The sequence below is a fragment of the Pseudophryne corroboree genome, chromosome 4, assembly GCF_028390025.1.
Source record: "Pseudophryne corroboree isolate aPseCor3 chromosome 4, aPseCor3.hap2, whole genome shotgun sequence".
NCBI lineage: Eukaryota > Metazoa > Chordata > Amphibia > Anura > Myobatrachidae > Pseudophryne > Pseudophryne corroboree.
The window spans coordinates 24,965,000-24,982,176 of record NC_086447.1 but is presented as its reverse complement, the minus strand read 5'-3'; the positions used below and the strand labels follow the sequence as shown (position 1 = coordinate 24,982,176).

General features: G+C 50.6%; 1 protein-coding gene and 1 non-coding gene across 2 annotated transcripts; both read left to right on the top strand.

The window, feature by feature from the left end:
- The first annotated feature begins 6,040 nt into the window (after nt 1–6,040).
- TRNAY-GUA (transfer RNA tyrosine (anticodon GUA)) lies at nt 6,041–6,129 on the top strand. Its single transcript is given in 2 exon segments — nt 6,041–6,077; nt 6,094–6,129. It is a non-coding gene; the product is annotated as a tRNA-Tyr (tRNA).
- Nucleotides 6,130–8,712: 2,583 nt separating this feature from the next.
- On the top strand, nt 8,713–15,892 carry LOC134908815 (uncharacterized). Its single transcript, XM_063914946.1, has 2 exons — nt 8,713–9,267; nt 14,819–15,892. Exons 1-2 carry the CDS (start codon nt 8,818–8,820, stop codon nt 15,617–15,619), a joined length of 1,251 nt encoding a protein of 416 aa, XP_063771016.1. The 5' UTR covers nt 8,713–8,817; the 3' UTR covers nt 15,620–15,892.
- Nucleotides 15,893–17,177: the final 1,285 nt, after the last annotated feature.

Genomic DNA, 17,177 nt, shown 5'->3' with positions numbered 1-17,177 from the left:
AATTCTTCTGGCCACCGACAGCATCTCTTGCACGCCCCTGTCGTTTTTTAAATAATTCTGCACCACCAAATTCAAGGTATGTGCAAAACATGGGACGTGCTGGAATTTGCCCAGATTTAATGCACACACAATATTGCTGGCGTTGTCCGATGCCCCAAATCCACAGGAGAGTCCAATTGGGGTAAGCCATTCCGCGATGATCTTCCTCAGTTGCCGTAAGAGGTTTTCAGCTGTGTGCGTATTCTGGAAAGCGGTGATACAAAGCGTAGCCTGCCTAGGAAAGAGTTGGCGTTTGCGAGATGCTGCTACTGGTGCCGCCGCTGCTGTTCTTGCGGCGGGAGTCCATACATCTACCCAGTGGGCTGTCACAGTCATATAGTCCTGAGCCTGCCCTGCTCCACTTGTCCACATGTCCGTGGTTAAGTGAACATTGGGTACAACTGCATTTTTTAGGACACTGGTGAGTCTTTTTCTGAGGTCTGTGTACATTTTCGGTATCGCCTGCCTAGAGAAATGGAACCTAGATGGTATTTGGTACCGGGGACACAGTACCTCCAACAAGTCTCTAGTTGGCTCTGCAGTAATGATGCATACCGGAACCACGTTTCTCACCACCCAGGATGCCAAGGCCTCAGTTATCCGCTTTGCAGCAGGATGACTGCTGTGATATTTCATCTTCCTCGCAAAGGACTGTTGGACAGTCAATTGCTTGGTGGAAGTAGTAAAAGTGGTCTTACGACTTCCCCTCTGGGATGACCATCGACTCCCAGCAGCAACAACAGCAGCGCCAGCAGCAGTAGGCGTTACACGCAAGGATGCATCGGAGGATTCCCAGGCAGGAGAGGACTCGTCAGAATTGCCAGTGACATGGCCTGCAGGACTATTGGCATTCCTGGGGAAGGAGGAAATTGACACTGAGGGAGTTGTTGGGGTGGTTTGCGTGAGCTTGGTTACAAGAGGAAGGGATTTACTGGTCAGTGGACTGCTTCCGCTATCGCCCAAACTTTTTGAACTTGTCACTGACTTATGATGAATGCGCTGCAGGTGACGTATAAGGGAGGATGTTCCGAGGTGGTTAACGTCCTTACCCCTACTTATTACAGCTTGACAAAGGCAACACACGGCTTGACACCTGTTGTCCGCATTTCTGTTGAAATACTTCCACACCGAAGAGCTGATTTTTTTGGTTTTTTCACCAGGCATGTCAATGGCCATATTCCTCCCACGGACAACAGGTGTCTCCCCGGGTGCCTGACTTAAACAAACCACCTCACCATCAGAATCCTCCTGGTCAATTTCCTCCCCAGCGCCAGCAACACCCATATCCTCCTCATCCTGGTGTACTTCAACACTGACATCTTCAATCTGACTATCAGGAACTGGACTGCGGGTGCTCCTTCCAGCACTTGCAGGGGGCGTGCAAATGGTGGAAGGCGCATGCTCTTCACGTCCAGTGTTGGGAAGGTCAGGCATCGCAACCGACACAATTGGACTCTCCTTGTGGATTTGGGATTTCGAAGAACGCACAGTTCTTTGCTGTGCTTTTGCCAGCTTGAGTCGTTTCATTTTTTTAGCGAGAGGCTGAGTGCTTCCATCCTCATGTGAAGCTGAACCACTAGCCATGAACATAGGCCAGGGCCTCAGCCGTTCCTTGCCACTCCGTGTGGTAAATGGCATATTGGCAAGTTTACGCTTCTCCTCCGACAATTTTCTTTTAGATTTTTGAGTCCTTTTTTTACTGATATTTGGTGTTTTGGATTTTACATGCTCTGTACTATGACATTGGGCATCGGCCTTGGCAGACGACGTTGATGGCATTTCATCGTCTCGGCCATGACTAGTGGCAGCAGCTTCAGCACGAGGTGGAAGTCGATCTTGATCTTTCCCTATTTTTGGAACCTCAACATTTTTGTTCTCCATATTTTAATAGGCACAACTAAAAGGCACCTCAGGTAAACAATGGAGATGGATGGATACTAGTATACTTATGGATGACAAGCGACTGCCGACACAGAGGTAGCTACAGCCGTGGACTACCGTACTGCGTCTGCTGCTAGTATAGACTGGATGATAATGATATAAAAAATATATATATATCACTACTGCAGCCGGACAGGTATATATTATATAATGACGGACCTGCTGGACACTGTCTGTCAGCACTGCAGACTCCTAAAGTAAGCTACTAGTATCAAGAAGATAGAAAAAAAAAACCACAGGTAGGTGGTATACAACAATTATGGGTGGACGAGCGACTGCCGACACAGAGGTAGCTACAGCCGTGGACTACCGTACTGCGTCTGCTGCTAGTATAGACTGGATGATAATGATATAAAAAATATATATATATCACTACTGCAGCCGGACAGGTATATATTATATAATGACGGACCTGCTGGACACTGTCTGTCAGCACTGCAGACTCCTATAGAAAGCTACTAGTATCAAGAAGATAGAAAAAAAAAACCACAGGTAGGTGGTATACAACAATTATGGGTGGACGAGCGACTGCCAACACAGAGGTAGCTACAGCCGTGGACTACCGTACTGCGTCTGCTGCTAGTATAGACTGGATGATAATGATATAAAAAATATATATATATCACTACTGCAGCCGGACAGGTATATATTATATAATGACGGACCTGCTGGACACTGTCTGTCAGCACTGCAGACTTCTAAAGTAAGCTACTAGTATCAAGAAGATAGAAAAAAAAAACACAGGTAGGTGGTATACAACAATTATGGGTGGACGAGCGACTGCCGACACAGAGGTAGCTACAGCCGTGGACTACCGTACTGCGTCTGCTGCTAGTATAGACTGGATGATAATGATATAAAAAATATATATATATCACTACTGCAGCCGGACAGGTATATATTATATAATGACGGACCTGCTGGACACTGTCTGTCAGCACTGCAGACTCCTAAAGTAAGCTACTAGTATCAAGAAGATAGAAAAAAAAAAACCACAGGTAGGTGGTATACAACAATTATGGGTGGACGAGCGACTGCCGACACAGAGGTAGCTACAGCCGTGGACTACCGTACTGCGTCTGCTGCTAGTATAGACTGGATGATAATGATATAAAAAATATATATATATCACTACTGCAGCCGGAAAGGTATATATTATATAATGACGGACCTGCTGGACACTGTCTGTCAGCACTGCAGACTCCTATAGTAAGCTACTAGTATCAAGAAGATAGAAAAAAAAAACACAGGTAGGTGGTATACAACAATTATGGGTGGACGAGCGACTGCCGACACAGAGGTAGCTACAGCCGTGGACTACCGTACTGCGTCTGCTGCTAGTATAGACTGGATGATAATGATATAAAAAATATATATATATCACTACTGCAGCCGGACAGGTATATATTATATAATGACGGACCTGCTGGACACTGTCTGTCAGCACTGCAGACTCCTAAAGTAAGCTACTAGTATCAAGAAGATAGAAAAAAAAAAACCACAGGTAGGTGGTATACAACAATTATGGGTGGACGAGCGACTGCCGACACAGAGGTAGCTACAGCCGTGGACTACCGTACTGCGTCTGCTGCTAGTATAGACTGGATGATAATGATATAAAAAATATATATATATCACTACTGCAGGACAGGTATATATTATATTAATGACGGACCTGCTGGACACTGTCTGTCAGCAGAATGCGTTTTTTATAGAATAAAAAAACACCACACGAGTCACACGACGAGTGTTTAACGTTTTCAGGCAGACAATCACAATATACTGGTGGTCAGTGTGGTCACTGGTCAGTCACACTGGCAGTGGCACTCTGGCAGCAAAAGTGTGCACTGTTAAATATGTACTCCTGGCTCCTGCTATAACCTATAACTGCTCCCCAGTCTCCCCCACAATTAAGCTGTGTGAGCACTGCAGTGAGCACTCAGCACAGTCAGATATTATACATAGAGATGATGCAGCACACTGAGGCTGAGCACAGATATGGTATGTGACTGTGTCACTGTGTATCGTTTTTTTTCAGGCAGAGAACGGATAAAACTGCACTGGTGGTCACTGGTCAGTCACTAGTATAACTAACTACTATCAGCAAAATTCTGCACTCTCTGAGTACTCCTCCTAAGCTCCAGTAAATGAAGTATCTCACTCTCACTCTATCTATTTCTAAATGGAGAGGACGCCAGCCACGTCCTCTCCCTATCAATCTCAATGCACGTGTGAAAATGGCGGCGACGCGCGGCTCCTTATATAGAATCCGAGTCTCGCGATAGAATCCGAGCCTCGCGAGAATCCGACAGCGGGATGATGACGTTCGGGCGCGCTCGGGTTAACCGAGCAAGGCTCGGCCCCGTGTAAAAAACAGACACGGCCCCGTGTAAAAAAAGCTGAAGTTCGGGCGGGTTCGGATTCCGAGGAACCGAACCCGCTCATCACTACTCAGTAGTTGTGCCCCCTGTTGCTGTGCCCTCAGTAGTTGTACCCCCTGTTGCTGTGCCCTCAGTAGTTGTGCCTCGTTGCTGTGCCCTCAGTAGATGTGCCCCCTGTTGCTGTGCCCTCAGTAGTTGTGCCTCGTTGCTGTGCCCTCAGTAGATGTGCCCCCTGTTGCTGTGCCCTCAGTAGATGTGCCCCTGTTGCTGTGCCCTGAGTAGATGTGCCCCCTGTTGCTGTGCCCTCAGTAGATGTGTCCCCTGTTGCTGTGCCCTCAGTAGATGTGCCCCCTGTTGCTGTGCCCTCAGTAGATGTGACCCTGTTGCTGTGCACTCAATAGATGTGCCCCCTGTTGCTGTGCCCCCAGTAGATGTGCCCCTGTTGCTGTGCCCTCAGTAGATGTGCCCCCTGTTGCTGTGCCCTCAGTAGATGTGCCCCCTGTTGCTGTGCCCTCAGTAGATGTGCCCCTGTTGCTGTGCACTCAGTAGATGTGCCCCTGTTGCTGTGCCCTCAGTAGATGTGCCCCCTGTTGCTGTGCACTCAGTAGATGTGCCCCCTGTTGCTGTGCACTTAGTAGTTGTGCCCTGTTGCTGTGCCCTCAGTAGATGTGCCCCCTGTTGCTGTGCCCTCAGTAGATGTGCCCCCTGTTGCTGTGCACTCAGTAGATGTGCCCCCTGTTGCTGTGCACTCAGTAGATGTGCCCCCTGTTGCTGTGCACTTAGTAGTTGTGCCCTGTTGCTGTGCCCTCAGTAGATGTGCCCCCTGTTGCTGTGCCCTCAGTAGATGTGCCCCCTGTTGCTGTGCACTCAGTAGATGTGCCCCTGTTGCTGTGCACTCAGTTGTGCCCCCTGTTGCTGTGCCCTCAGTAGATGTGCCCCCTGTTGCTGTGCCCTCAGTAGATGTGCCCCTAGTTGCTGTGCCCTCAGTAGTTTTGCCCCCTGTTGCTGTGCCCTCAGTAGTTGTGCCTCGTTGCTGTGCCCCAGGTAGCTGCGCTTACAAAAACAAAATACTCACCAGCCCCGCTGCTGCTGTCCTCCGTCTCCGGCCGCCCGCTCATCGGATCTATGGGAGGGACGTCATCTCCCATAGCGCTGCACACAGACAATAGAGGTCAATTATGACCTCTAGCGTCTGGTGCCGCTCCCAGAATGCCGTGCAGTGCGCAGTGACATCAGGCGCACTGCACGGCACCAGTGGGAAGGGACAGGCGGCGGCGGTAGCGGCGCCCCCCAGGAGCAAGAGCCGCTACTGTGGCCAGCAGACCACACACGCACAGTAATGTGGCTGCCCCCGGGAAGTGAAAGTAATGTGACCCCTTTCCTTTCACACATCGCAGGGACAGGTCCTATTGGTGGAATTTCATTTCTAACTGCTGCAAATAGCGGCAACAGGAAATAACAATTCTTGGATCTAAAAGCAGATAATTAATGGTTCCTCAGTGTTGGTGGCACTGAAAATGTCACCTCAAATCCACCTCAAGGTGGCAAATGACAAGAACCCTAAGTGCCCACGTAGGGCCTGAGCCCCACCTGCCACTCACACACACGTTACGCTCACATACAGATGTTTCTCCAGCTTCTCAGGTTCCTCTATCTGCTCTGTCAGCCTGGGCTCCAACCCTTCGATAGCTCAGCTGGTAGAGCGGAGGACTGTAGTGGGAATGATGCAGAGATCCTTAGGTCGCTGGTTCAATTCCGGCTCGAAGGAGAGTTTTTTATTTGTTGATGACTATTTTCTGTCATTATAGCCCAGAAATATACGACGTATAAATGACTCGGAGGTTTATGTTTTATCACTAAGATATAAGACAACTCCTCTTCATTTTTGGCTAATCACGCTACATGTTGCTGAGCCTCTCTTAGGGTATTTACGGTTTACCACATTACATTTAAGTGCAGGGCAGAGACGGATGATAATACCATCCGTAGCTCAGCTCGCTGGTCTGTCTGCTGAGACCGAGGAGACTCGGCGCCGGATAATGACTTTTGTCACAGCAGCTATTGCATATTTATGGTAATGACCAGCCGCTGAGACGCTCACTGGCTGCGGATCTAATCCAGTGATGTGCGCCAAAAGTTGTGCCATCGATCGGATATCGGCAACACCATTGAACATTAGAGCCGCCCTATAGTACACAGCCGCTAGTGACACCAACTAAGCGGACCATATTATCCCTTTAACCTGGGACGCTCATGGATAACACATGTTTTGTGGCTGGCTGACTACAAGCCTGCATGTCACCTGGTTTTAAGCAGCCACAGAACCTATGTAATTCATGAGCATCGCAGATAAAAGGGATAATATGGTCAGCCTACACCAGCATGCCCCAGACATGCCCGCTGACACCAGATCCTGTGCAGGAGATTGCACCAGATGTCTTACTAGAGTCTACCTCCTAATCAGGCACTTAATGTTATCACCAGGCAGGTAAAGCATACCTCCCAACTATTCATTTTCCCAAGGAGGGAACGCCTGCTCCCGAAAAAGGGATGTGGCCTAAGAAAAGGGGCGTGGCTTCGTGGGAGCGTACCCTCCAACATTTGACACACAAAAATCGGTACAAATTAGGAAAAGGGGCGTGGCCACGGTTAAAAGGGGCGTTGTCACGCCCCTTTTCCTATACTTTCAATGGAAGTTTGGAGAGCCAAAAATAGGTACAGACCATAAAAAAAAAGGTACTGTACCTATTAAAAAGGTACAGTTGGAGGGTATGGTGGAAGGACCCGCGCTCGTGAGCCACACCCCGTTTTCGTCACTGAGGGGGCATGCCCAGAGCTCTGTGAGCCGCTGGCATGCCCCCTCTCCCTCTGACTCCAGTGAATAGACGCTGTGCGCATGCAGTGAGTGCATGAGACTCCCAACTGCCCCCCCCCCCCCCCGTGTCCTGCAGGTGGGGCAGCGGGACAGTCCCCAAAAAACGTGACTGTCCCGCGAAAGTCGGGACAGTTGGGAGGTATGGGTAAAGGGTTAGAAACATATGTGTGTGTATATATATATATATATATATATATATATATACAAGTTATGATCCGGCACTCCATTACCTCGCTCGGGTGCTTCACCTTGGTCCGGGGCCTTCCACCACAGGTCACAACCCCGGTTACACATCCGTCTTTCCAAAGGGCGGCACTCGGAGACTGCAAACTTAGTGATCAAGTGAAGAACTTTATTCAACATTTTGGGGCCCTTCTCCCCTTTGTCAGGATACAGCAATGCTGTATCAACGTAGAATAAAGGGGGCCATTCCGAGTTGATCGCTCGCATCCGATTTTCGCAGCACAGCGATCAGGTAAAAAAACAGCAAAACTGTGCATGCGTAGCAATGCGCACGCGCGTCGTATGGGCACAAAGAGCATTGCTGCTGTGCACTGGATCTAGCGAAGATTCCATTTGCACAGCCGATCGCAAGAAGATTGACAGCAAGAGGGCATTTATGGGTGGCAACTGACCGTTTTCTGGGAGTGTTTGGGAAAACACAGGCGTGTCCGGGCGTTTGCAGGACGGGTGTCTGACGTCAATTCCGGGTCCTTCGTCAATGCAATAATCGCACAGAATAAGTAACTGCAGGGCTGGTCTTGTTTTGCACAAAATGTGTTTGTACCACTCGGCTGCACAGGCGTTCACACTCCTGCAAAGCGAAAATACACTCCCCCGTGGGCGGCGACTATGCGTTTGCACGGCTGCTAAAACTAGCCAGCGAGCGATGAACTCGGAATGACCCCCAAAGTTCTTCACTTGTTCACTAAGTTTGCAGTCTCCGAGTGCCGTCCTTTGGAAAGACAGATATACTGGATAGATAGATAGATAGATAGATAGATAGATAGATAGATAGATAGATAGATAGATAGATAGATAGTAAGCTTGCGAGCAGGGCCTTCCTACCTCTATGACTGTTTGTTATTTCCCAGTTTTGTTTTATCATAGTTGTTTTCAATTATAAAGTGCAACGGAATATGCTGCTATATAAGAAAAGTAAAGTAAGTAAATACATAAATAAAAAATAAATTATATATATTTATATATACATATATATAATATATATACTGTATACACATACTTACCATGCTATCCCTTTGAATTGCACAGGTTCTGTGGCTGGCTGCATTTCACCTGAATCTAATCAGCCTCAGAACCTGTGTAATTCATGAGTGTCCCGGTTTAATGGGACAGTATGTATATGTGTATATACACATACATATATATATACACACACACGTGCTGTCTGGCTTGCTGCAGATCAGTGAGATCCCTGTGTTTAGCCGTTGCTAGGTAACAGTCAGGTCTCCGCACAATGGAGGACAGGAAGCAGTCACCCAGCAGGAAGTGACATAGGCCGGATGGTCGCCCCTCCCCCGGCTGGGAAGAAGCTGGCTCTGTCCCTGCACACTGCTCACCATGAGCTTTGTCAGTAAGAGGAAGGCGCGCGCTGTCATCGCCATAGCCATGGTGCACCACTGCCTGCAGAAGAGGAAGAAGAAGAAGAAGAAGAGGTCGTACTGGAGCAAGGACTGGCTGCAGAGCCGCGACACGGCGTCCCACAGCGCCCTCTTACCGGAGCTCAGGGAGAACAATCCCGATGACTTCAGGAACTACCTCAGGATGTCGGACGCCGGCTTCATCTCCCTGCTGCGGGCGGTGACCCCGCTCATCCAGAAGCAGGACACCTGCATGAGAAAGTCCATCTCAGCGGAGCAGAGGCTGGTGGCCACGCTGCGCTTCCTGGCCACAGGCAGGTCCTTCGAGGACCTGAAGTTCTCTACAGCTATTTCCCCACAGGCCCTGGGGGTCCTAATACCAGAGACGTGCAATGCCATTGTGCAGGTGCTGAAAGGAGAGTACCTGAAGGTAAGTGCTAATACTACTATTATTATTATTATTATTATTATTACCTTGCGGGCGCATCCTTCCAGCACGCAACCGCATGGTGAAGGGTCATGCATGCACACTACAGCCAGTACACGTGCACAAACCGATGGACGCTGCCACTGCATGCGAACACAGCAACTACGTTCATCTCTCAATAACCCTCTGTGACTGCACACCCATGTGACTGGTACCGTGTAATGGCGTGTATGTGTCCTGTGTCTGTAAGGAGCCGCAGCTGTGACTGCACACGCATCTGACTGGTACCGTGTAATGGCGTGTATGTGTCTGTATGGACCCGCAGCTGTGACTGCACACGCATCTGACTGGTACCGTGTAATGGCGTGTATGTGTCCTGTGTCTGTAAGGAGCCGCAGCTGTGACTGCACACGCATCTGACTGGTACCGTGTAATGGTGTGTATGTGTCTGTAAGAAGCCGCAGCTGTGACTGCACACGCATCTGACTGGTACCGTGTAATGGCGTGTATGTGTCCTGTGTCTGTAAGGAGCCGCAGCTGTGACTGCACACGCATCTGACTGGTACCGTGTAATGGTGTGTATGTGTCTGTAAGAAGCCGCAGCTGTGACTGCACACGCATCTGACTGGTACCGTGTAATGGCGTGTATGTGTCCTGTGTCTGTAAGGAGCCGCAGCTGTGACTGCACACGCATCTGACTGGTACCGTGTAATGGCGTGTATGTGTCCTGTGTCTGTAAGGAGCCGCAGCTGTGACTGCACACGCATCTGACTGGTTCCGTGTAATGGCGTGTGTGCATCCTGTGTTTGTAAGGAGCCGCAGCTGTGAGTGCACACGCATCTGACTGGTACCGTGTAATGGCGTGTATGTGTCTGTAAGGAGCCGCAGCTGTGATTGCACATACATCTGACTGGTACCGTGTAATGGCGTGTATGTGTCCTGTGTCTGTAAGGAGCCGCAGCTGTGACTGCACACGCATCTGACTGGTACAGTGTAATGGCGTGTATGTGTCCTGTGTCTGTAAGGAGCCGCAGCTGTGACTGCACACGCATCTGACTGGTTCCGTGTAATGGCGTGTGTGCATCCTGTGTTTGTAAGGAGCCGCAGCTGTGAGTGCACACGCATCTGACTGGTACCGTGTAATGGCGTGTATGTGTCTGTAAGGAGCCGCAGCTGTGACTGCACGCGCATCTGAGTGGTACCGTGTAATGGCGTGTATGTGTCTGTGAGGAGCTGCAGCTGTGACTACACACGCATCTAACTGGTACAGTGTAATGGCGTATGTGCATCCTGTGTTTGTAAGGAGCCGCAGCTGTGACTGCACATGCATGTGACTGGTACCGTGTAATGGCGTGTATGTGTCTGTAAGGAGCCGCAGCTGTGACTGCACACGCATCTGACTGGTACCGTGTAATGGCGTGTATGTGTCCTGTGTCTGTAAGGAGCCGCAGCTGTGACTGCACACGCATCTGACTGGTACCGTGTAATGGCGTGTATGTGTCTGTAAGGAGCCGCAGCTGTGACTGCACACGCATCTGACTGGTACCGTGTAATGGCGTGTATGTGTCCTGTGTCTGTAAGGAGCCGCAGCTGTGACTGCACACGCATCTGACTGGTACCGTGTAATGGTGTGTATGTGTCTGTAAGAAGCCGCAGCTGTGACTGCACACGCATCTGACTGGTACCGTGTAATGGCGTGTGTGCATCCTGTGTTTGTAAGGAGCCGCAGCTGTGACTGCACACGCATCTGACTGGTACCGTGTAATGGCGTGTATGTGTCTGTAAGGACCCGCAGCTGTGACTGCACGCGCATCTGAGTGGTACCGTGTAATGGCGTGTATGTGTCTGTGAGGAGCCACAACTGTGACTGCACACGCATGTGACTGGTACCGTGTAATGGTGTGTATGTGTCTGTAAGGAGCTGTAGCTGTGATTGCACATACATCTGACTGGTACCGTGTAATGATGTGTGTGCGCCCTATGTTTGTAAGGAGCCGCAGCTGTGACTGCACACGCATGTGACTGGTACCGTGTAATGGTGTGTATGTGAGGAGCCACAACTGTGACTGCACATGCATGTGACTGGTACCGTGTAATGGTGTGTATGTGTCTGTAAGGAGCCGCAGATGTGACTGCACACGCATCTGACTGGTTCCGTGTAATGGCGTGTGTGCATCCTGTGTTTGTAAGGAGCCGCAGCTGTGAGTGCACACGCATCTGACTGGTACCGTGTAATGGCGTGTATGTGTCTGTAAGGAGCCGCAGCTGTGACTGCACGCGCATCTGAGTGGTACCGTGTAATGGCGTGTATGTGTCTGTGAGGAGCTGCAGCTGTGACTACACACGCATCTAACTGGTACAGTGTAATGGCGTGTGTGCATCCTGTGTTTGTAAGGAGCCGCAGCTGTGACTGCACATGCATGTGACTGGTACCGTGTAATGGTGTGTATGTGTCTGTAAGGAGCCGCAGATGTGACTGCACACACATCTGACTGGTACAGTGTAATGGCGTGTATGTGTCTGTAAGAAGCCGCAGCTGTGACTGCACACGCATCTGACTGGTTCCGTGTAATGGCGTGTGTGCATCCTGTGTTTGTAAGGAGCCGCAGCTGTGAGTGCACACGCATCTGACTGGTACCGTGTAATGGCGTGTATGTGTCTGTAAGGAGCCGCAGCTGTGACTGCACGCGCATCTGAGTGGTACCGTGTAATGGCGTGTATGTGTCTGTGAGGAGCTGCAGCTGTGACTACACACGCATCTAACTGGTACAGTGTAATGGCGTGTGTGCATCCTGTGTTTGTAAGGAGCCGCAGCTGTGACTGCACATGCATGTGACTGGTACCGTGTAATGGTGTGTATGTGTCTGTAAGGAGCCGCAGATGTGACTGCACACACATCTGACTGGTACCGTGTAATGGCGTGTATGTGTCCTGTGTCTGTAAGGAGCCGCAGCTGTGACTGCACACGCATGTGACTGGTACCGTGTAATGGTCTGTATGTGTCTGTAAGGAGCTGTAGCTGTGATTGCACATACATCTGACTGGTACCGTGTAATGATGTGTGTGCGCCCTATGTTTGTAAGGAGCCGCAGCTGTGAGTGCAGACGCATGTGACTGGTATCGTGTAATGGCGTGTATGTGTCTGTAAGGAGCCAAAGCTGTGACTGCACATGCATGTGACTGGTACCGTGTAATGGTGTGTATGTGTCTGTAAGGAGCCGCAGATGTGACTGCACACACATCTGACTGGTACCGTGTAATGGCGTGTATGTGTCCTGTGTCTGTGAGGAGCCACAGCTGTGACTGCACACGCATGTGGCTGGTACCGTGTAATGGTGTGTATGTGTCTGTAAGGAGCTGCAGCTGTGACTACACACGCATCTGACTGGTACAGTGTAATGGCGTGTGTGCATCCTGTGTTTGTAAGGAGCCGCAGCTGTGACTGCACACGCATGTGACTGGTACCGTGTAATGGTCTGTATGTGTCTGTAAGGAGCTGTAGCTGTGATTGCACATACATCTGACTGGTACCGTGTAATGATGTGTGTGCGCCCTATGTTTGTAAGGAGCCGCAGCTGTGAGTGCAGACGCATGTGACTGGTACCGTGTAATGGCGTGTATGTGTCTGTAAGGAGCCAAAGCTGTGACTGCACACGCATCTGACTGGTACTGTGTAATGGTGTGTATGTGTCCGTTGTCTGTAAGGAGCCGCAGCTGTGACTGCACACGCATCTGACTGGTACCGTGTACTGGCGTGTGTGTCCCATGTCTCTAAGGAGCCACAGCAGTGACTGCACACGCATGTGACAGGTACCGTGTAATGGCGTGTATGTGTCCTGTGTCTGTAAGGAGCCGCAGCTGTGACTGCACACGCATCTGACTGGTACTGTGTAATGGTGTGTATGTGTCTATAAGGAGCTGTAGCTGTGATTGAACATACAACGAACTGACTGGTACCATGTAATGACGTGTGTGTGCCCAATGTTTGTAAGGAGCCGCAGCTGTGACTGCACACGCATGTGACTGGTCCCGTGTAATGGCATGTATGTGTCTATAAGGAGCCGCAGCTGTGACTGCACACGCATCTGACAGGTACCGTGTAATGGCGTGTATGTGTCCGTTGTATGTAAGGAGCCGCAGCTGTGACTGCACACGCATCTGACTGGTACCGTGTAATGGCGTGTATGTGTCTGTAAGGAGCCGCAGCTGTGACTGCACACGCATCTGACTGGTACCGTGTAATGGCGTGTACGTGTCCTGTGTCTGTAAGGAGCCGCAGCTGTGACTGCACACGCATCTGACTGGTACCGTGTAATGGCGTGTATGTGTCCGTTGTCTGTAAGGAGGCGCAGCTGTGACTGCACACGCATGTGACTGGTACCGTGTAATGGTGTGTATGTGTCTGTAAGGAGCCGCAGCTGTGACTGCACACGCATCTGACTGGTACCGTGTACTGGCGTGTATGTCCCATGTCTCTAAGGAGCCGCAGCAGTGACTGCACACGCATCTGATTCGTACAGTGTAATGGCATGTGTGCGTCCTATGTTTGTAAGGAGCCGCAGCTGTGACTGCACACGCATCTGACAGGTATCGTGTAATGGTGTGTATGTGTCCTGTGTCTGAAAGGAGCCACAGCTGTGACTGCACACGCATATGACTGGTACCGTGTAATGGCATGTGTGTGTCCCATGTCTCTAAGGAGCCACAGCAGTGACTGCACACGCATGTGACAGGTACCGTGTAATGGCGTGTATGTGTCCTGTGTCTGTAAGGAGCAGCAGTTGTGACTGCACACGCATGTGTAATGGCGTGTGTGCTTCCTGACTGCATCTGTATAGAGCACTGGCCCCTTCGTAGTTCCGCTCTTCTGCTCTGGGCCCTGCGTAGTTCCTCTCGGTTTCTGCACTGGGCCCTGTATAGTTCTGCACTGGGCCCTGTATAGTTCTGCTCGGTTTCTGCACAGGGCCCTGTATAGTTCTGCACTGGGCCCTGTATAGTTCTGCACTGGGCCCTGTATAGTTCTGCTCGGTTTCTGCACAGGGCCCTCTATAGTTCTGCTCGGTTTCTGCACAGGGCCCTGTATAGTTCTGCTTGGTTTCTGCACTGGGCCCTGTATAGTTCTGCACTGGGCCCTGTATAGTTCTGCACTGGGCCCTGTATAGTTCTGCTCGGTTTCTGCACAGGGCCCTGTATAGTTCTGCTCAGTTTCTGCACAGGGCCCTGTATAGTTCTGCTCGGTTTCTGCACAGGGCCCTGTATAGTTCTGCTCGGTTTCTGCACAGGGCCCTGTATAGTTCTGCTCGGTTTCTGCACAGGGCCCTGTATAGTTCTGCTCGGTTTCTGCACTGGGCCCTGTATAGTTCTGCACTGGGCCCTGTATAGTTCTGCACTGGGCCCTGTATAGTTCTGCACTGGGCCCTGTATAGTTCTGCACTGGGCCCTGTATAGTTCTGCACTGGGCCCTGTATAGTTCTGCACTGTGCTCTGTATAGTTCCGCTCATATGTTCTTTGTGTTCTGAACTATTCAGCGCTAAAACATTGTTTCTTTTGCAGTTTCCTACAACTCCTGAAGAGTGGAAAGTGGTTGCCAAAGAGTTTGATGACTTCTGGAACTTCCCAAACTGTGGAGGGGCAATCGGCGGGAGGCATGTGCGCATCAACCCCCCTCCTCATAGCGGCTCATTCTACTACAACCACAAAGGGTTCTTCAGTATTGTGCTCGTGGCCATAGTCAACGCTGAATATGAGTTTCTCATGATTGATGTTGGAAAAAACGGGAGGATGTCGGATGGTGGGGTTATCGAGCAGACACATTTCTATCACAAGCTGAAGGAAAAAATGTTGTATCTTCCACCGACTAGCGATACAAAAGATGGACTTAACTTTGTGTTCGTGGCAGATGAGTCCTTCTGCTTACATGAACACTTACTGACGCCTTTCCCAGAGAAAGCTCTGACGGAAGAGAAGAAGATCTTCAACTATCGACTGTCGAGAGCAAGTCGCGTGGTGGAAAATGCCTTTGGCCTCCTCTCGAGCCGGTTCAGGATCTTCCACACCACCATAAACTTATCCCCATATAAGATTGAACTGGTAGCTATGGCGTGCTGCTTGCTCCATAATTTCCTGCGGCGGAGTAACAGTGCCGAGTATTGTCCGGGAAGCATGTTGGAGCGAGAGAACATGGACGATGGGTCAGTCATCCCTGGCGAATGGAGCTGTGGACCTCCGGGGCTGGTGCCGCTACAGCTGGTTCAACCACAAAAACTTCCTTGTGACGCAAAAATCAGCAGGGACAAGTATATGGAGTTTTTCAGTGGCTCTGGTGCCGTGGCCTGGCAAGATGCCATGGTGTGAAGCATCGGTATACCATATCCGTGTTCCGCCTCATGGCCTAGTAGCCTGGATTCACATTCGGGAAACACGTTGCTCTATGTCTGAGCTTATTTCAGCATCATAACAGTGAGCTCAGTACCGGTACAGAGTCTGTAGAAATGTATCTGTGACCATTGTCATGGTGGTGACCATTCCTGCTACACCTGCCGGCACGCCTGTATCGTACGCTGGGTGTTATTTCCGTTACAGAGCTGTGTGAGAGATGGACATTCTCAATAAATTGTCTTTATGTCAGATTAGTTATTAGAGAATATTACTAACCCGCAGTTATCGGGATGTGGTCGGGATTCTGGCATTCGGAATCCCGACACTGATCGGAATACCAACGCCGGGATCCCAACATGGATTACAATGCTGGCGCTGGGATCCTGAACGAGGAACTGCCACCACTCAGGATAGGTAAACCGCGGAGGGGGAGAGGGTAGGGTTAGGCATCCCCAGGGAGGGTTAGTGTTAGGCTATGAAGGAGGGAGGGCTAGGTTTAGGATGCGGGAAGGGGAGGGTTAGGCTGTGGGAGGGGGAGGGCTAGGTTTAGACTGCGGGAAGGGGGGTTAGGGTAAGGCACCAATGGGGAGGGTTAGGGTTAGGCTGTGGGAGGGGGAGGGTTAGGGTAAGGCACCAATGGGGAGGGTTAGGGTTAGGCTGTGGGAGGGGGAGGGTTAGGGTAAGGCACCGATGGGGAGGGTTAGGCTGTGGGAGGGGTAGGGCTAGGTTTAGGCTGCAGGGAAGGGGAGGGTTAGGCTGTGGGAGGGGGAGGGCTAGGTTTAGACTGCAGGGAGGGAAAGGGTTAGGGTTAGGCTGCTGGAAGGGGGGTTAGGTTAAGGCACCAATGGGGAGGGTTAGGCTGTGGGAGGGGGAGGGGGAGGGCTAGGTTTAGGCTGCAGGGAAGGGGAGGGTTAGGGTAAGGGACCAATGGGGAGGGCTAGGTTTAGGCTGCAGGGAAGAGGAGGGTTAGGGTAAGGCACCAACGGGGAGGGTTAGGGTTAGTCTGTGGAAGGAGAGGGCTAGGTTTAGGCTGTAGGGAAGGGGAGGGTTAGGGTAAGGGTAAGGCACCAATGGGGAGGGTTAGGGTTAGGCTGCTGGAAGGGGGGGTTAGGGTAAGGCACCAATGGGGAGGGTTAGGCTGTGGGAGGGGGAGGGCTGCGCATGCGCAGTTTGCCGCCACCGGTAAACTGCTCTGTGGTGTCGCTGATGCGGTCGGGTCTGAATGACCCCCTTAATGTTTTCTACACTTTGTAGGCCGTAAGGAAGAGCAGACGTCTCGCTGTTACACATCGCCGATAGGTTCAGCCCTGCCGGAGAACACTGTGTTTATAATCACCCTCTGCGTAATATAAGAATATTACATATGAGTAATCCAGACATTCAAAGCCATTACATTACATGCAGCTGAAGCTGGAACCTCTGGTTCATGGAACTTTTATAGTGTTTTTCATTAATGTTTTTCTTCTATTATTATGTTTCTTGCAGCCGGCAGGTTTTTGTTTGTTTGGTGTAATTGGTGTGTATGGGAAGAATG

Coding starts and splice junctions, on each gene's coding strand:
- LOC134908815 (XM_063914946.1), top strand. CDS start 8,818: ATGAGCTTTGTCAGTAAGAGGAAGGCGCGCGCTGTCATCGCCATAGCC. Junction 9,268..14,818: donor TGAAAGGAGAGTACCTGAAG/GTAAGTGCTAAT, acceptor TTTCTTTTGCAG/TTTCCTACAACTCCTGAAGA.